The 21,710-nt window shown below is 36.0% G+C and overlaps 1 protein-coding gene across 4 annotated transcripts; it reads right to left on the reverse strand.

Moving 5' to 3' along the window:
- Positions 1-396: 396 nt before the first annotated feature.
- Positions 397-10,569, reverse strand: LOC120330240 (uncharacterized). Of its 4 annotated transcripts, none has more exons than XM_078113704.1 (7): positions 10,292-10,567; positions 7,082-7,221; positions 6,330-6,460; positions 5,647-5,763; positions 5,099-5,251; positions 3,063-3,183; positions 397-1,178 (listed from the first exon to the last, which is right to left on the reverse strand). In XM_078113704.1, the coding sequence occupies exons 1-7, from the start codon at positions 10,471-10,473 to the stop codon at positions 859-861; spliced, it is 1,164 nt and encodes a 387-aa protein (XP_077969830.1). In that variant the 5' UTR covers positions 10,474-10,567; the 3' UTR covers positions 397-858. The 4 variants fall into 4 exon arrangements, with proteins under 4 accessions (XP_077969830.1, XP_077969831.1, XP_077969833.1 ...); XM_078113705.1 differs by lacking the exon at positions 10,292-10,567 and adding an exon at positions 9,730-9,776; XM_078113706.1 differs by lacking the exon at positions 397-1,178 and adding an exon at positions 4,625-4,721 and having other exon boundaries at positions 10,292-10,569.
- Between the last annotated feature and the right edge of the window lie 11,141 nt (positions 10,570-21,710).

A 21,710-nucleotide genomic window follows, 5' to 3' on the forward strand; every position in this document is an offset into this window, starting at 1 on the left:
TTTCAACTTGTTTTGTGTTAAAGAAATTTGAAAAGATTTTAATTTTTTAAACTACGGTAAGCTTTCATTGTGGACAACCTGAAGCGGCCCGGATCCAACCAGACTCTGCCTCCAGTGGCCCTGGGTAAATTTATTTTGAGAGCCCTGTCTTATAGATATAACATCAGATTCAAAATGATTTTGCCTAAAATAAATTCGTCTTAGATTCTCCATCTTCAATATCAAAGGGTTTTCTTTCGAAAATTGCAGCCAGGCGTTTGAAATATAGATAATTTACTGATATAGAAGAGAGTATGTATCGGATGCTGCTGATACATTGATTTAGACCGGAGGTTGGTAAGGTATTTGAACCACAGCCAAAAATTTTGCCCACCCAGACTGGCGGCCATGCAAGTGTGACGTAAAAAGTTACATTTTATAAACAATATTTACAGTGTTATAGAAGGAAAAGTCGAAAACAATAAGCCACATGCTAAAACTAAATTTAATCGCAATCTCAACCAATTCCTTGATCAATTTTTTAGCTGAAACATCCAAATCCGGTTTTACCTTGGTTGTGGTAGCATCGGGCGGGCCAGATTTAAGTACAAAACGTGCCGGTTTTGGCCCGTGGGCCGTAGTTTGCCCATGCCAGATATTAGACTCTACAAGACAACTTATACAAATCCTGTGAATTCCAAACATGAGCCACAAGTTATATTTGAATATCCAAATCACATTTGCCTCTTAATATAACAGCAAACATCGGCCTCAGCGCTGCTATGTCGATCACTTTGGTTTAAATTACATTCTACAAGTCTATAAATTATTATTTCATCATAAAATATCAACTAATCTCACACACTAAGAATCGAGATGTTACGATCTTCCCCTAAAACTGCCTCTCTTAGGTTCAGGCACAAAGTTTTGGGGGTTCCTAATTGGCACGTTATAAAACAAGGGTGCTGCAGTAGCAGGTCTACAAATCAACACTCCTTTGCCCTTTTCTGGGCCAGTTTTTACGAGCCCTTTTCTTTTTTGGTTCGCAGTTTTTGGTCTTTGTCGAATTGTTGCATGTTTTTCTGCTATCATCATTTTGTGCTGGCGACGTACTGATTCTTTGGTGTCTTTGTCTGCTAGTGGGCCAATCCACGGTGCTGGATTACGATAAGATGGTGCGGCATACTCACTCACTGTACCTGTAATAAATATACATATATTTACGAGGTTGTGTTCCTTACCATGGGCCATAACATAGATTTTTCAATCTTTTTGGTGTAGCAGAATACCAGAGGCTTAGGAACCCTATGAAATTGATTACAGCTCAGGTAAAGCCTTTGCAACGCAAAGAATTGGAATTACTCGTAGTATAATAAATAAATATATTTCGGACTTCAGGTTGTGTTCATTACTAATATTAGCGGCTTGAAGCCATAACCCATAACATAGATTTTCAAACCTTTTTGGTGTAGCAGAATACCAGAGGCTTAGGAACCCTATGAAATTGATTACAATATTTGTGTGAAAACAGGGGTGACAACCTTTAATACAGACTGACCAGATACAAATAGCTGGGTGTAAACGCGGGCCGCACCTTTATTCGACCTAAGCTTTCTGGTAGTTGCAGGAACAAAAAAGCATAGATAATAAATTGGGCTCAGGTATAGCCTTTGCAACGCAAAGGATTGGAATTACTCGCATGTACCAGCTTTTAAACTAAATTAAAAATCTGTTTCGAGAGCCTCACATCATGAAAGACCAGCCCGGGCCACAAAATTTTTCCTTGCAGGTCACATTTGGCCCGCATGTTGCACACTCCTGATGTCAATCTAAAAAATGTGAAATGGCAATCTCACACCTGTAGGTCTTTAATGGAACACAAGCGAAACAGAAATTTATATGAATATATTGTACCAGCATATGTGTTCATATTTAAATAACATATGACTCTCAAACAAGACGGTAGGATTGTCGAACTAATACAGACTATCGAATTGGAATGGAAACTTGTGGAACACATCGTCTGTACTGGTAAAATCCTAGCATATCCGTGGAAATCGCTGACCTAAACAGTTAATACGTTGAACATACTTTCAGTTCGGTTTTGCATCACATCCCAATGCGCTTCTAATTCAATCTACTGTTATCAGGGGTGTAGCTTAGAGGGAATGTTTCGAGGGTCAGATCCCCCTCCCCTTTTTTGAAATGTAAAAAAAGAAACATTTTTCTGTATCACACAGCATTGTTTCAGAGCTTGAAACACTTTTTAGATCCTCAACATCCTTAAAAAACCACAATTTCCTGCCTCTGTTCGCACCCGCTAGCTTTTATGGTCCAACTTGGAGAATTCCATAAACCCTTTTTGAAATTTCCTGGCTTCGATTTTGACTCAGAAAGTTGGAAATAACGAAATACAAACAGGCCAGTACTGGAGTGTACTGCTACTATTTTATTTGCAAATCCCAGAATCAGTTAGACACTACCCGAATCATACTCTCAAATTATAAGATAACTGACTTCACAACAAATGTATCGGTCCATACTACAAATTTTTTGTCAATTAGAGAAATATTACTTCGACTTTGTGAGCCTGTTACTGACTTTTTCATTTCAAGCGATCTTACTATCAATCTCCATCGCCACCAATAATCAAGTTCAAAATCTCAGATGTCACAACTGGTCAAAGGTTTTATAAAAAAGCACTGCTATAAAGTGACTTGAACCTTTGATTGTGACTCGGAAAAGTTTGAAATAAGAAATACAACGAGCTAACTTCACAGACCTTGCAGCCATGACTGCAGAATTGAAATTTACTGCTAAAAGTCAGACTTTCAAATCCACAGAATCAGTCAGACTTTTCCAGAGTCTTAGCTAAAAATTTGTTGGTTTGTTAGGTCAAAATTTTCACTTTGAAGTAATGTAAAGATACATTTGTCGTGGAGTCATTTTTCAAATAAATTGGGAGCATGAGAAATATTCTGTGGACTTTGTTAGTCTGTTACGACTTTTTCATTTCAATCAAGCAATCTTACTACCAACCACCATCAATAATTGAAGTAAAAAAAAGTTCAAACATTTAAAACCTTGTCTTGGAGAAGCACATTGTTTTTCATTGACTTTTTTCAGCCATTTCTGAAAGCATTCTTCATTTTTCCTTCTTCTTTCATCCTCTTTCTGTTTCTCTTCAAGTTTTTTTCTCCTTTCCTTTAAAAAAAATAACATCTACAAATCCTTTCAATGTTACCCGCAAAGCAAAGAGGTTGATTTTCAAAGAAAAAGCAAGTTGGTCACATTATTACTTATCGATCTTAAGATCGGTAAGTATATTGATAGGTATTTGTCTGTATGTATGTCTGTCTGTGTGTCTGTCTGTTAGAAGCACGTGATATCTCACGAAAGCGAGATTGAATCTGCTCCAGATTTTGCATGTGCATTCATCCTATCTCGGACCAGAAGCCTATTGATTTTGGGCGAATTATGTCGTATAATTAGCGAGTTATCAATCAATTATTGATATAGTGATCTAGATTTTTGTAAAGCGAGAGAATTTTGAAACCCGCCGAGTGTGTGTGTGCGATGTGCAGTGCGCAAGTTACAAGAGCGGATGAATCGAAACTGCAGTTTCTGTTTTGGGGGATCCCCTAACTATCGATCGATAAGTCTTCGGTTTCCAACCGATATTCTCGTTATTTCTTTGTAACAAATTTTAATAAACATTTTTGAAATTTTAACACTTGCTTTTTTATCTTATTAAAAATCTGAAAACTTCAGTATCTCCTCGGAAGCCATCCTGGAATCATTTTTTTAAAATACATTTATTCATACGTCTTGGCAGATTGCAATTTTAAGACAGGAGCAGGCTATAAGCTACCACAGTTAAAACCAAAGTAGCAATGTCACATTTTTCAGAAATGGACTGTTTTTGATATTGTGTCATTATGGACCAGGGAGCATTATTTGATCTTGGTTTCAAAGCTTAATCAGTTTTAGTTTTGATTCTAGGTAGAGCCTAATGTCTATTTTTGGCTGTACAGATACAAATACACAAAAATTTGATTTTAAGAGCAGGTTCTATTTTGTATTGAACTCGCTACTATAATTTCCCCCATTTCACAAAGTGTATATATAGGGTGTCCATAAAGTCTTAAAAAATTTTAAAATTACCAAGGAAATTTATCGATATCATATATTGTTTTGGCCCTCACAGATGCATTAAATGAAGTAAAAAAACTTGAACAATTACTGATTGAAAAACAACAAACCTGGTTGAGATATAGTGAGAACTGACTATAACAAAATTGAAATTGTAAAGGAACTTTATGGTATGTCAATGTGTAAGCTGCATGGCATATGGCACACATAAATCTAATACATAACATCTGAAACACCAAATATGCTGCGACGCACATAACCCATTTGCTGTGGTCGTGAGAACAGGTCTGTTTTATGGGGCAACAGCATAAAAAATTCAAAATAACAGGGAACCAAGGTCATCAGGAAAATATTGCTACCATTGTATATGTGAAGTCGACAGTTTAAGTTGAAATTCGAATATAATCCGCAATGCGCTGAAAACTTATAACAACAATTTTTAATATTATATGTAGCAATAGTTATCATATTAAATTGTCTTGGGGAAACATACCGAGACTTTATGAATTGAGAGGCTTCAAATATCGATCAAAAACAGGTTTTCTGATTATCATGATATTCCAAGAACAGCTTCGGTTTGAATCCAACCACTATGTAAGAGTAATTAAAATACTTAAGTTGAAGACAGCATTGTGTACACCAGAGATCTGGCCCACTCGTGCCAGTAGAAATTATGAATATAGTTTTTATTGATATAAATTTGCGTTGAAATTTTGATAAAAATAACGAATCATTGGCTAAAATTAAACCCTAATTGCCAATGTATTATCTGCGCCTAAAGCTAATGTGCTATTGTTGTGCATTAGTTGTTATGCTAGGTATTTGTAAATAAACTTGTTTTTTATTCATATTGAGATTCGTGTTTATTATGTGTAACTGGGATCAGGTGGGTCAGACTGAATTACCATACCGGCCAGACGTGGCCTGTAGTTTGCGCAGTTGTAGACACTGTTAGTCGAAGACTTACCTTCTCTTTTTGCTCTTTTTCAATTTCATTTCTCTTTTCCACCCATCTCTCGTACGCTTGTTTCGATTTTCTCTCAATTTCTCGTTTTTCTTGAACTTTCATTTCTTCCTTCAACATTTGTTCACGCTTGTCAATTTTCGTCTGTAACTTCATCTGAAAATAGTTAAGTTTGTTACTTAAATATTTCTTCGTTTAATTTACTTTCTTTACTACATAGGTGAAAAAAGGGCGCTCTAGAAGTGTATGTACCGATATGGAGGTAACTAATTTTGTTCGATTACTTAATATCAAGTTGTGTAAAGGGACTGAAACCTATGGGCAGGAGGTATATTCACTTGGCTAACACAGACAGTCGTGATAGAACTAAAATAAGGAAAATCGGAATAAAATTATGGCCGAACCCTAATCTGGTACACACACTACGGAGGTACTCTCATTTTTAGAGTCCAATGCATAAAACAGCATATTTGCAGAATTCAGAAAACACATAGCATGTTTGAATCCAACACTAAGTCACTAACTCCCAAGTTTTAACGTTTATAATTCACCTTCAATAACTTTTCTTCACACCACTGCTGATGTTTTAATTCAGCTCTTTTCTTCAAATCTTCCTTTTCCATTCTTTTTCTTTCCTCTCTTTCTTTTTCTTCTTTTTCAACTTGTCTCTATAAACACAAATAACTGCATCGTTAAAGCCAAACCAGCGTTGGATACAAGGATCTACACCTTAAATTATATGTCAAGCCGGTCCAAGCTCTCAAGTTATTCTTGGATGCTGCGATTGCTTAGTGCAGTGTTTCCCAACCTTTTAAAGTGCTCCTGGCCCTCTTCCGAAGGCCACCTACAACAATTTATCGTACTTTCAATAAGTAACAGTATTTTGGATTCTAGGTGGACACAGGATTTACACTGGTATCGACGTGGCCTATTTCAGTTGAATTGTTATGCAAATTAGTGCATGATCAGTTTTGTGGAAACAATATGTAGCGTCGCAAAAAACTAAATCATATTTCACCAGAAAATTTTGAAATGAGATATTTGTCCAGACTCAAAATAAGTCTATCAGTAGGTGTTCTAGATCATTTTGTCAAAACAACAAACTTTCGTAGTTTTACAAAGGTGACTAACGTCTGGTCAATTACACTGTCATTTGAATATCAAAAGTATAACAAACTCCCTAAAACAAGAAACAACGTTAACTGAAAAACCATGGCTTGAATTGCATACATACCTGTATTTTTATGTCTTCTCTCTCCTGTTGTAACTTTTTGATCAACCAATCTTCCCAAACACTCAAATCTTTTTTGTCACCATCTTGTGGCATTTTCATTAATTCAATAGTGTTGTCATGAGAATTACAATCTAAATGATAATCAATTGAGAAATTGAATAGTATGAAATGAATTTCTATATTAGCCTGTGGCATGAAAAAAAAGTGCATTAGCAAACAAGGACCCAATTTTCAAAACTCTACTGCAGTAGTTCCCAGCCTGTGGTGCGCTGGAGCTTTTCATGTGGTACGCAAGCGACTTTGATTTATTGAAACAATTAAGATTTGAGTTGCCTAACGCTTCATACTGTATGTATTCCCTTAGCAACGCCCATAGTGCTACTGCTACCAATCCTTATCTTTGGAGATCGCCCATGTCTAATACTGCCAACTTAATACAAAACGAGACGGGTATATTTAGCCGTTTATACTCCCATAGCGCATTAATTGTGCCATTAATTTTTTATATGATTGAATGGCAAATCCCAATTTTGACCAAGGACCAGGTCATCAATTAGAAATAAGAATAAAGAAATTCAATGTAACCGTATATTATAAGTAATAAGCATGCTTTAACAAACCCTTATTATCAATTAGTTAGCTGAGCAATAACAAATGATAACTAAATTATAGTATTAGTATGTGGAATTGTATAAATAGAGAACGCATATATCGTTGGCAAGTTTCTCAGGCAAATAACAAAACCATCCTACCCTTCAATGGCGAAGTTCGTCGAATTATTCGTTCCCTTTTCGATGGAGAAGATGAGGGGCCTGGCGCTGACGAAGGGACAAGATTTTTGGGTTTGTCTTGTTGATATCTCGTAGTTGATGCATACTTAGGTGGTGGAATCCTACAGAACAAAGTTGTTGTCATAAGAAACAAATTAAATATAATAACCGTAATACTGGCGCACCATGCATAAAGGTATAAGTTTCAGAATTCCATTTGAAGTAAATTTGATAATGAGCAATGAGGTAAAATGCATGTCATGTCCAACAGTAAGGCACACTTTTCAATTTCCAAGAATGTCCTGTCATTCGGTTCAATAAAACCAACACTCCATGTGTCTCACAAACAGAGGGTATATGCCACGACGGCAAAGATGACGTTTTTAGATTGCGCTTCTTTGTAGTTTTTTGCCCAACCTCATTTTACTGTAATTTTACCGATATTGAGGGTAGGGATGCCACTTTTGGATTTACGAATCGGATCGATTCGAATCGCATCTTTTCCGGATCGATTCGAATCATATTTACGCGATTCGGAAAAAGAGAGCGATTTAGCGAAAAAAAAAACATTGAACGTTTGTTAAATCGTCGTTTTCGGCGGCTTTAAATCTGCCAGAGTGTGTTTATGCGGCACTCCAAATAACGCCAAATTACGGGACCGAAAAAAAAAACATTGAACGTGTGTTAATCGTTGTTTTCGGCGGTGTTAAAACTACCGAATGCGTTTATGCAGCACTCCAAATAACACCAAATTACGGGACCGAAAGAAAAACATTGAACATTTGTTAATCGTTGTTTTCGGTGGCGTTAAAACTGCCGAATGCGTCTATGCGGCACTCCAAATAGCAACAAATTACGGGACGTAAATAAATGAAAATGAATTTTTCGTGATTGACTTTTTTACTTGTCTGCCCTCATTTGTTTCAAGTTCGACACAACACACTCTTTTACGCATCACTCGAGATGATGTGTGGCGTAATTACCAGCAAACTGCGAGTTCAGTTTTCCACTAAATAGCCGAAGTTTCCATTACGCGCGAATTTAAATGGATCGTACACCTGAAAATTCGTGACAATTTTGATGAAAATTTTCAACAGCACACCTGCGCTGCGACTAAGTTATTGTACGCCCTGGCATGATTGGATAAAGAATCGGCCACCGACGTCTAGATAATGTTTAATTTTGATTGAAATTTAATTTAAACTTTGTTCTGAGAGCAATATTTTGCGTACATTTGAAGAGAACTATTACTGAATGAGTTCATCGGCCGGCAATGTTAATTGACAATCATGTTTCTCATCCTAAAATATATATTTATTTTGTTTGCGTTTGTCAGGCTTCCACTCGAGTGGCGGTAAACGAAATCAGGGGGACATAATGTAATAGTACATACACGTCTTTTTTCAGCTGTTACAAAAAAAAGTAGTATTTACTTTTAATTTTGTTAGCGCGATACAAGCGAATAAAACATTTCGGATTATTTCGAGCAAATGTCATAACGGACAGGTGGGAGTAAATAATACTTGAGGAATGGCAACTTGTGCACTGTTTTACATCAACACGTGGCAGATTTCATACCAGACCGAGCATACTGTGCGAATGTCGTCTTACTTTAGCCCCAGCGACCATGTCCGATCGAGATAAAGCGTCAACCAATTATCGCTCGTCAGCGCGGCGTCCATTATGCACATTTGGACTTTCTGAACTACGAAATTAAACGTAGTCCACATTAATAATGAAGCCCGAGTTAGCCAATAACGCTGTTAGCCACAAATAATACTTTCTCTGATATTTATGGAACATTTTGTTCGCAATCGTAGTCGGATGAACGATTGTTTTTATCGAATTTAATTTAATCGTGGTTAATTTTATCGTCTTCAATCATATTCTTGTAAGCATTTCCCATTTATAGTAATTCAGATGCAATTAGAATGTTTTTGTCGTATTACTCTATGCTGCTAGCATAAATATAAAATATTGTACTAAGATTTTGAAGATAAAGAATCGGTAATAAGGCCGGCCTCAATTCAATATAACAAGAAGGGAAATACCACGGTCACATATACTGGTGTGGGACAAGGAAAAGCAGTGCTGTTACTGTGTTTACGACATAACAGTACAACTGTTCCCTGCTTATTTTCTCATATGAATTCCATCAAATTGCCTCAGCCCTGATACAATTATAACACAATAACTCAGTATTGTAAGACTCACAGATAAGTTGCAACAGCAAGTTTTTCATCAATGCATTTATTAGTGATATCTATGACCTACATCTTTTTTATCATGATGAAAATAAGTGTGGCTTATTCACTGAAAAACCCTTATCATCCTTGCTATATAGCCTATTCCATTTTCAAATTTTTTTCTTCTAGATTTGAGCTTTTTTGTGACTTTGGGCAAACATACGCATGTAATAAAAAAAAAGCTTAATGGAATCAGATTCGGAAAGATTCGATTCGAAAAGTTTTGATTCGAGATTCGATTCGAAAAAAAATGTATCCAGAAGTGGCAACCCTAATTGAGGGACATCTATGTCCAGATGTCCCCGAAAGGAGAGGTGTTTGTTTGTTCATTGACAAAATAGGATTCTCTGAAACGAGACAATGTAGTAGACAATATAGTCACACCCCTTTTTTAGGAAATCTATAGTAAGATGCATTATCCATGACATTACAGCATTAGGTTGACAGACATTGCAGCATTGGGTTGAATTGTAAAGATGTTACTAAACATCACTGGCAGACTGAATACCGGTACCTAGCTGGTTCAATGTGTATTAAATAACTGTGTACCGGTAACACAACTTGAATTAAATCATGACAATAAAGAGGTAAAGTGATTGCTGACAATTGAAATCCAACTCATACCTGCATACGGTACCGGTACCAGTACCGTAACGCCAGAAGACCAAAAATTCTGTAAACTGGCTTATTTTATACAATTCAACAATTTATAAAATACCGGTACTGCTACCATGAATGGAAAAACATACAGCAATGATATACTACCGGTACCGTATTTGCCTGCTAGAATTGAATCATTCTAATAACAGTAATATGGTACGCCACGGTACCGGTACTGGTACGGGTGAATACCGGTACCGGTATGGTATGGATTTGCAGATTTGTCGGTATGTACCCATTATAAAAAATAGGAATCTACAGAACAGAATCGAGAAATATAACTCACTTCGAAGATGCTGTGAATGATGATGACTTGAATGAGTTGGAAGGTGATTTAAAACTTACTGACGATCGAAATTGTGGACTAGATTCGTTGTCAGAACTTTCAAATGAGTCGGAGTACGCACCTTCTCCCCTACGTACTGGAGACAGAAGATCATATGTATCATCTAAATCCTCACGATTCATACTTCAACTATAAATTCCAACTTTTCTGCATTCAACTTTTCTGTAGACTGCATTCAAAAAATATTCTGAAGCCGCGACCAGGAAGCGAATCGATTCTTTAAAACGAAAAGTAAATATTATGATGCGCTTCATGAATTGGCTGTAGCGATATTAAATTTCCATGGCGGTTGGTCGACTCGGGAAGATAAACTCGGTGGTCGCCACGGAAAAATCATAAATCATAGAAAAATCAACTGAAAAATTTATAGCAACTAATAATGGTGAAATGGACTTATCCAGCCAATAGGGCCGGGTGGTTTTTTGAACCTACCAGAACCATTATATTGAGCTTATCGGGTTTACTCTCCCCCGAGATAAATATGAAAATTACATATACGGGGTGAATACGGAAATTCTACTCGTCATACAGCCACATCAACTGATATTGTTTTAACAACACTTGTGAATTGTTGACCAATTTATTCAAATTACGTCGCAGTATAGTACACTGACATTTAACATTTCACACTCCCAGCGTCCTAATGTCATTGGTGCGTCAAAATCGGATGCGATTACCGAAGCCAGTTTGGAAGGGGCATTGTGATTGTAGTGGTAGAGAAATGTTTGTCGTGACACATCAATTCTCTGATTTGCCGCAGAAGTTTTTAAATTAAAGGCAATTCAGTCTGATTTCAGTTCAGTTATTTTTGTGCAACATTCAACTAGCTCACTGCCGGGCAATGAACAATTGTCAAACACCCAATTTAACGACGAATGAGAATCGCTTAATGAATATACGCAAGCACTGTCGCAGGTAAAAGATATCGGGTCTGAAAACCTCATGCTCGCCACACACGTAGAATGAAAAATTGATTGGTAAAATGGAAAGATTTCGTCTTTTCACAAATAACTAACGAACATAAATATTGAATTTTTTTCCTATTTTCACGTGTTTTGTTTATGTACGTATAGCAAGTACTTCGTATAAATAAACTATGGTTATCTCGACTGACTATACTTTTTTGTTTCGTGACAATGGACTCGGCCTTTGAAACTTTATTCAGCCGACGATATAGCCTACATAGTAGGCCCACATACATTTTCGCCATAGAGGTGTTCCAAAATCGATATTATTAATTTATGAAAATGCTCGGATTATCATGGAATCTCTTTTGAGGAGCGTTCAATTGTATCTCAAACAGATCAATATAGATAGCGAATATTGATCAAATTAGGGATTCTTTATAGAGTTGATTCTTACATTAAGCCAATTCCATTATAGATGGCTGTCGTACTGCTTTAACGTTATTTTTGTGATAGAAGTCGCGAGTAGCTCTGAGATGTCTTTAAGCAGAGACACCTACAATGCTGGTACAGTGTAAAGCAGGATTGGGCAAGGTTTATGAATCGGGAGCCAAAAGTTTTGCTCACCTAGACTGGCGGGCCATGTAAGTGTGACGTAAAAGTTACATTTTATGAACAATATTCACAGTTCTATTTAATGCAAGAGTCTTGCTGCACACTTACAGAAATATATTTCTTCAACGTTTCGTCTGACCAACGACTAACGTCTGACTAAGGTCAGACTTCCTCAGACAAGCATAGTTGTAAAATGATTGCCTGATGAAGTCTGACTTTGGTCAGACGAAACGATACAGAAATATATTTGTGTAAGTGTGCAGCAAGACTTTTGATTTAAATGGAATAGTCATTTTCACTCTTGCTATAGCATTCTTAGTAGTTAGTTTCACCCCAGTTTTGATTGTTGCTTAAACGTTAGACGGCCACAGCAAATGACACAGTAGCTGTTGATTAGCGTTATATTTGGCGTTGCAAAAGTTATGTGTTATATTTATGTAAAGAGCATCATGTTTATGTAGCTTGCGTAGTGACATACATATGCATGTTTTGGAATACAGGAACTTATTGTTAGTGAGTTGGATACAAAAAAAACTTCAACCACTGTATATAGAGAAACGTAGCACATAAAGTAATCTAAGTTGAGTGACTCCATTATGTCTGAAGAAAACCAGAAGCAGCATATTTGGCGATGCGAAAGTTATATATTACGTTTATGTAAAGCGTATAATGTTAATTAATATTATTTACGTGGTAATATATATATATATATTTTTTCTAGAATGAGAAAACTTCTTGTTCGATACAAATAGAATATGTTTTTAAAATTTTCAATTCCGTCACTGGTTACAACTATTGACTATAAGTACGTAGTAATTGTTTATATTTAATCGAACTAGTAATCATATCCAGCAAGAACATAATTATAAATCTGTTTTGTGTTTGAACTGGTTCATGGGCTTTGTTGATTGTTCGTATCTGTTCTGCTTTGTTACTGAAAAGTTTTACTCCAGTTGAAACGCGCTGAACATAAGGTGGCTTTAATTTCAGAGGAAGTAAATTTGACGCAACTTCTTAGAGTAATGGCTGTGTAGGAATTCAAATTTAGCCAGTTTTTATATATATATTCCTCGTTTAAATAATAACAAGGCGAGGTTACTGAGAGGATATCGCGCCAGTTTAAGCTTGTGATATCGAATACATGTTTTCAAAGTTTTGCCGTATGTGCAGTATTTACCGTCTGGATATAAGGTGCCTTAATTAGGTATCGTATGTACACTATACGCATATAGAGCAGTTTTCAAGGCAACCTTGGTGACCGTAGTTTCTTGACTTTGTGACTTTGATGACTTTGTGTAGTTCAGAATCATAGTTCCGCGTATAATGGGGATTTTCCGTGTATGAAAAATTCGCCGTAGGAGATCTCATCGCGGAAAATATCGCCGCATAGGAAATATTGCAAGAGCATTTTGCTGTAAAACAAGTACTTGTGAATAAAACGGTTATGTTTAAAGGCTTATGGTATGCTTTTAAATAACGAATCTTTTTTAAATAAGACGATTTTTCATACATTTTCATTTTTTTCCATGCGCGAAATTTCCTAGAACCGGAATTTACTAATTTATTTGCGATATCCGAGACATAAAAATTCTTCATGGTCATCCTGGCAAGATGGTATCAAACTGTCGAAACAGATTCAAAATTCGGCTAGTCCCGAAGTATGTGAACCAAGATGGCAGACACCGGAACATAGTATGTGTACCAATTTAGGGTTATGCCATAATTTTAGATACAAATACTACGAAAGTCACTTGTCTAGTCTCCGAACTCGTAATAGAACTAAAATAAGGAAAATTGGAATAAAATTATGGCCTGACCCCAATCTGGTACACATACTGCGTTCCGGTGTCCTTCATCTTGGTTCACATACATCGGGAGTAACAAAATTGGATATTGATAAAACATAACGATCGACCAGCCAACAGTTCTGTAGAATCTCATCCGATTTGTTGAGGGTTTTTACACCCCTTGAAACACCACTTGAACGTGAGAACTTACGTTCGAGAGAACATGGGTAGAATTCTTGTGTGGATTATCGGGAAAATTATGAAGCCCGCACTTCAGCAATTTCTGAGAGGGATATAAATTCAGTGATCCTGTCAGTAATGTTTAATTTAAAGTATAGTCCATTTAAACGGGCGTCGTTGAAATCACGAGTGAGATATATATTGTAAGTACAGTAAGTGTAGCTGTTATCCAGCATTAATACATTGTCGGGACGACCACAGTGGTCATACATGCATATATATATATAGCTTACGTAGAAAGTCCCCGCTACGAAATTAATAATTATGCCCTTTAGAGTTAGGAATGCAGATTGCGCTTAGAGTTCTAATTTTCAAATCATATCTAACCCTAACTAGACAATAACTTTTTTAAAACGTGGAGGGGTTGTTTTTTTTCAAATATCACATTTTTGCATCAGTGGCGGGGGCATTGTACAAAACATCCCTTGTTTTTCAATTCAATTTTTCAGAGATTAAAAATATATGAATTGAATGATATTACGTTAATTTTTGCCAGTAATGTTTGAAGTGTAGTTCATGTCAACGGGTGTCGTGGTAATAACGAGTTAGATATATATTATTAGTACAGCGAAAATAGGGTAACTTTGTTTTCTAGCACTGATACATTTTCGGAAGACCGCAGGGGTCATATTTTGGAGATTTTGTAGAAATATCCCGCTAAAACACACACCCCCGCCAGAGCTCGGACTAAAAAATAGTAATCATTCAGATATAGTTAGGAATACTGATCGCGCATGAAGTTCTAATTTTTGAATCTTTTCTAACACTAACAAGACAATTACAAATTTTTCATTTCAAAATGTGGCGGTGTTTTTCGCAAATCTCTCATATATGCTGTAGTAGCGGGGCCTTCTACAAAACATCCCATATTTTTTCAATTCAATTATCAGTGATTAAAAAAGATATAAATTGAGTGATATTATTTGAAGTTCCTTAAATAATGTTCGAAGTACAGTTTGAGTCAAAAGCCTTCGTGGAAATAACAAGTTAAATATTATTAGCACAGCGTAAATAAGATACATTTGTATTTAAACACTGCTACACTTTAGTCACACTGATGAGTGCGATTTGGTATTTTATTGTATTTGTATGTCAAGTCTTCATTTCACTTTTAATACGATTGTGAGGTCCACACCAGACTGGAAAATATTTCTTGAATCTATGTAATATGTGTTACCAAGCTACATTTTATGGTAAACATTCGTATTTATGTATTACGCTGGGAATGCCTTTGCCTCTAGGTGTTATATTATATATACAGTGTATACATAAAAGTAACATATCCAAATTCTGCACACACTGAAGTCTAAACTGCAACTGAAAAATATTAGCACGCCTTTAAGTGATGGAATTCTATTTTGAATGCTACTCAGTTTTTCTATTTTCCATCTTATCGTTTGCCCATTGATAATAATGCCGTGATCGAGAATAAATTCAGCGCAACCGGTGTTAGCAAAACGTAATTTGCCAACGTTTCAAATTTCTCCACAGAAAAAACTTCATCACGTTATGATATAGAAATGACACTCGCATATATCCATTTTATATAAAAGGCAGAGAAAAGAAAACAATAACCAAGGCGTAAAATCGAATCCAAAAACATGATACCATATCTCAGTAAATTTCAAAGTTCAAACAAACATAAGGACCTAAGTGATTCAAGAGTCTTGCTGCAAACTAACACAAATATATTTCTGTAACGTTGGAACTATGTATGTCTGAAGAAGTCTGACCTTGGTCAGACGAAACGTTACAGAAATACATTTGTGTTAGTGTGCAGCAAGACTCTTGAATCGCTTAGGATAGTTATCTTTACTCTTGCTACAGCATCCTTGCAATATATGCATACGGATACGCCGGCACAAAAGCATAGAAGAAGGATAAGAAGTTAGTCTCGCATAAACCAAACCATTAGCGCAAGGAAACATAAGGACTATCTAAAATTCTAAACACTCATGCGGGAACAGAGTCGTTTCTTTATCATTCATCGAACTCTTCTTCTCTTTGTTTATGTGTTTATTTGCCCGCCGTGATTTTCATCTCGTTTCACCTTGCGTAATTAGTACAAGAACTTGGTTTCGCCGTGTGGGAAATTAATGAAAAATTAAAATTAGACGAAATCATAATTTCTAGGCCGCGAAAACGTTTATTGTCTCCTGAAAGTAAAATGATTGAAAAGTAAATATGTATCTATTTCGCTTTTTAATATTTGCGTTCACGAAATCCTGTGATCGATCATGAAGGTTCTGTTCATGTTTAGTATACCAGCATAAGTAAAATTTGTTCAACCCCAATGGCACGTACGGCGTTTCACAAAAGTAATGAATAAATGCCGATTAAAATTCATAGGAACACACACGGATCTTTAACTATACTTGTAAATTGTAAAGAAATTAGTATAGTAGTCGGTGTGAAAAGTGATTTTTATTTCAAAATGAGCAACTGCAAAGCAACTAAGCGATAACGACAATGCACTAAAACTATCCAAATGTATACTCGGTCTACAATAACTTGATTTTAGTGTTAATTCATTTTTTGGGGAGGGAATTTTCTCGCGAGCAAGCAAGCGCACTCGCTCAGAAATAAATATGTGATCTTTGTGTAACGTTACGGGCGACTAAGGTACCATGACCTACATGAACTCTAAATAATTAAAGTGTAGGATTGCGAGTTGGTTATTACAGAATTCAAATATTCAGACTTCATTTCTAGAAAATACCTCCACGGCATTCAACCAAAAAAATAAAAATGGCTGCCTGGTTCTTACCATTGTAATTTTTTTACAAAACATCAACACGTCGCTCAAGAGGGATTTAAAGTAATCCAATTTTATCTCAGTAGCTAGTGACTTGTTTACCATACCAAGCAATTTATTGTCAGAAACCAACCAATTGTAGATTGTCATGCTGTGTGACATAAAGGTATCCCAAAATATATTAAACGTTTGGCGTCTGAAATTCGCTTTTCCGTGGACTAAAGCGAATTATGTTTTAATGACACTTTGTTGCTTTGAGCCTTTCAAAAATGCATGTTTCACTATATTTTATCGGCTATCGGTTATTTCATTTAAAATGTACTCCTATAGTGTGTGTACCAGGTTAGGGTTAGGCCATAATTTTATTCCGATTTTTCCCATTTTAGTTATATTACTAGTTTGGAGACTGTCTGTGTTAAGCAAGTGAATGTAGCCCCTTTCCCTAGACTTCAATTTCTTTCAATACACCATTTGATGTAAAATGGATACATATCATATATGATACTCATTAGTAATATTCTAACCGTAAAGAAAAGATTAAAAACGGTAAACGAGTAGATTTTTTAATGCGTGATAAGGGCGCAAGATTAAAAAAGTGATATATAATATATATGTAAAACATTATTTAGTAGACTACCGCTACTTGTATGGTTTTGTTAGATGATTAGGTCTTTTCGGCGAACCTTACTCTGGACAAGCACAACTGTTATTTATTAGCGATGTCGCTGTTGTGCCATCTAATACGCCATAGTCATTGTGGCATCTCGTCATTTATGTTGTTCTTACTTTGTATGATTGTCTCAAGTACACGTTTTATTACTCAAAATTTATTATCGCATCTCGTTGTTTATTTTTAAACTTTTTTTTTGTATGATTGAGTCTAATTAAGCTACGGTAATATTCCATGTTCATTGTGGCATACGTAGTTTATTTCGTATTCTTTTTGTTATTCTTGTTTTTAATGATTGTGTTTAAATGAGTGAATGTTTTAATATTGTGTTATTCCTTTGCTATATTTGCTGCTCCAATTCAGCTGCAAGGTACCGTGACTAAATGACTCTTTTAGTATTTCGCAACCTCGTCAACTGCAAAAAGCCGATATTTATTTTTGTAATTTGTTACATGCCTTTTATTTATTACATATCGTGTATTGGTTTTGCACGACAAAATATCTGAATCTATTCAAGACAAATTTATCACCACGACAACAGCCTAAAGCCACCAAACAACGCGTTCTTAAGTATGAATACTCTTAATGTAAACTCACTTCGACACCTGATTTATGGCGAGAATTATTTGTATCGATGACCCTGTTGACTTGGAGTATCCATCGATGTTGTTTCAGTTTGTTATTTTTATGAGAACTACTTCCCTTTATGTGGTCAATGCAAAGATAGTCAACTCCTGTTCAGAGTACTCTTGACACGTTATGTTATTTTGAGAGTGTCGGTAAGGTATATGCACGGTGCTGCACCTCTTGTATTTCCATTCAATTTATTACTAAATATGCATATAGATTTCGCCAAGTTTCAGACGGTCTTTGTTAGTGAGATGGAACGTTTAAAATCGAATATCATTTAGTTATGCGGGTTAATTACAAAGTGTGTTTGGTAATTAGACAGCTCTTGAAATAACTTGAAAATTAGGTAGACCTACTCCCGTATTGTGTGTACCAGGTTAGGGTTAGGCTATAATTTATTCCGATTTTCCGCAATTTAGTTCTATACTCCAAATAATTATAATACAGAGAATCTACTCAGACAATTTGCTGATTTGTCACACACACTAAGGAACATGTTTCATCAATAACTCACTAAAAATAAAATAAAAAGTCATATGTCATAATTGCATTATAAATATATGGCTCCGATAAGCAAAATTGAGGCATTCACCTCGACCTTTGGCGGATAATTATACAAGATGCTTCTGAACCGATTCGAATAATTTACTATTCGATTCGAAATGCCCAGCCATCACGACTTCTCATTTGTTAAATTAAAGTAAACATACCGGTACTTGGAAATTCAATGTACCGCAAAAATATTTGAATCTGCAATCATATTGTTCATAAGTACCAATTAAAGCTGTCAAATTAGCATTTGCGATTATTTTTTTGATGGTAACAAATGTGAAGTGTTTGCCTGATGGTAAATGCGTCAAATTTAACTACTTTCTCACCTAAGGTTCCAGATTTATTGAATGGAGTAGGCATTGTAAGAAATGTTTGCATGCATTTTATGGAACCTTGAGTCGTTCACTATAAGCACTTTAAGTTAGTCACGCTTTGTGAGTTTACATTGCCCATCTTCACTGTGACGTAATAGTCACTTATTCCCCCGCGCTTTACGGCCTTCTAGAACTTTCCTTGTCACGAGGTAGACGCTTGTTGCGCTTTGCTTATTAGGGAGGATTCTGCGCGCCTGCAGAAATTATAGCTTATAGGTTTTACTATTTTCTGGTTATATTACAAAATGATTATCAGGTAGGAATTCTAGAATTGAAATGATTATGTTTATCCATATATTGTCCGATAGGTTGTGGGGATTGCTGTATTTTTTGTTGTATCGAATACGTCTGTCACTTATTGTTTTTATTTGTATTATAGCATACTTATGGCTGTTCTTTGAGTCCTTGTCAAAAACAGTCAATTTATCACTAACACTAACGCCGACACTAACCCTAACACTGTTATCACTGACGTCAACATTAGATGTGTTTAAACAAGATAATAAAATTTCTTTCAACACAAGTCTACGGAATTGTTGGTGTAAAGGTTGCAGTGTGTGTTGGTCAGTTGGTGCATAGATTGAAGACATTATTTGGGGACCCAAGGGACAGGACGCGTCTCCAGTTACCCTGTATGATTGAGTCGCAGTGGGACACATTAGGTACCGTACCCTACGCGTACTTATCCCACAGGCATTAAACAAAAGACCGGAAAGATTTTGAGGTACTCCCGTAGTACGCGAACCAGGTTAGTATTAGGCCATGTCTTTATTACGATTTTCCCTATTTTGGTTCTATTACTAGTTCGGGGACTGTCTGTGTCAGCCAAGTGAAAATAGCCCCTGCCCATAGATTTCAGTCTTTTACACAACTTGGTGTCAAGTAGGCAAATAAAATAAGTTACCTCCAAATTGGTACACACACTTCTGAAGCACCGATTTCGGTTTTTCCAAAATAAAGTAGGTGTTTGTGTTATAGCAGGCTGCTGGCACGGCGTCTTTGTAGAGGCGTATAAAACGTTTAAAATGAAAATTATTGCGTAATTCAGTCGCTTCCTAGTTCCGGACTATTAGCTTTTATCCACTTCATTTGTATAATGCGGTGCTTTTATTGTATTCTAATTCAGTTAAAAAAGGCTTTGCGGAATGCATAGTTATGCCCAACCGATTTAGTCATAAATATATATAGTAGATAATAAAACATCCGTAGATACTTATTTAGACCCTCTTTTTTGAGAAAATTTTTGAAAGTTGCCATACCGTCCGGAAAATTCCGGACATGTCCGGAATTCAGGGTTAAATTTTGGGTCCGGGCAGAATTTAAAAAATGCTCAAATGTTCGAAATCCTGTTTTTTACTACATCTGCAATCGTACTGCACACTGCTAATACAGAACATTGTTATTTCGTACCGTGCGCATATTTTTTTACTACGAGGCCATGAAAATAGTCATGCACTGTCCGGAATTTTGCATTTTCAAATATGGTGACCCTAGACTAGATTAGCCCGTCAAATTAGCTCGTGTTCAGAGCAACAATGAAAAGGAGGGAGCGCAAAAAATTTTCTGGTTGTTGTTGGTCAGACATCAACATCGGCCCGGTTTAAATGAAGTCTTCATGCCGACTAATAATATATTTTGTGGTTCATCGTTTTCTATATTTTAAATGACACGTATATGGCACCAAAGCTTGTGCTTATAGTGCTTACAGCCTTTGAATGACAGGATCCGGTAGCGTGTATGACCCAATATCTAAACGACCATTCATTGAATCACGGTGCACTTATACATTGGCCTAAGCAGAATAAAGCGTGTCTTTTGTCTCTGTAAAGCGCAATGTTGAGTAGTGTTATAAGTGTATGTATCTCTGCTAGTAGCTATAGGAAACATACATTTTATCAATTCATCTGCGGAATATTTTTGACGTTTTGTACCTGGTGAACATTGTGAATTACGTTGAGGCTCTAGGTTTGCTGAAGAGTTCAGAAACAAAATAGATTTGATTTTGAGTTTGGTCAAAAGATACCAGTGTTCAATGGATTGCATTATATTCCGATAAACGTACTACTTTGCAATAGCGTTAATCTATGTAAACTCAGTTGTAAAGTCTCAGAATGTACAATACGTGCAGAATTAAAAGTCGAGTTGAGCCTGGGCACGCTCGTTGCTTTGAATGAAACCAAAGCTAGTATCAGTTTTTATTTGTTAAATGAACTCTACCATGCACTATGTAGCCAACATGCAGGATTATTAGTAAATTGCTACCAAAATAAGAATGACTGAAAAATGGGTTGCTCAACAAACCTATAATTATCATTACCAAAGATTTATTGAAGTGTACTAGGGCAGGGCTACTCAACTATTTTCACCAAAGGTCCGTTTAAAAAACTTCAAAATTACTGGGGTCCGGACATTACACAGAAAATTTATTATTATTATTATTATCGGCATAATATCCCTACCGGGATATATTTAAAATCTGTTAAATAACTATCAATTCCATAACGCTGCGATATCGGTTCGGTATCCTGTCATCGCACTGTACTGCATTCCTGCTGCCGTTCCCATAGTTACTCGCACATATGTGCTTGGAGTCGTTTTTGGTTTTGCTTTTCTGTGTCTCGAGCGTCTCTTGGATTCAGGTCGTCTCGATTTTTCACTTCTTTATATTCTTTTATTTATTGTTTGACTTTTTTCATTGTTTTATGATTCATTTATTAGACTTTAGCTCAGGTGTCGCCGCTCGATAACCAATTTTGGTTTTCGCGACTCCTTTCACCTCGAATTATCCGTTTTTGCTTCCTTTTACATTCCGTATGCATTTAGTGTATTTC

This window comes from Styela clava, chromosome 6 (assembly GCF_964204865.1).
Source record: "Styela clava chromosome 6, kaStyClav1.hap1.2, whole genome shotgun sequence".
NCBI classification, from domain to species: Eukaryota; Metazoa; Chordata; class Ascidiacea; order Stolidobranchia; family Styelidae; genus Styela; species Styela clava.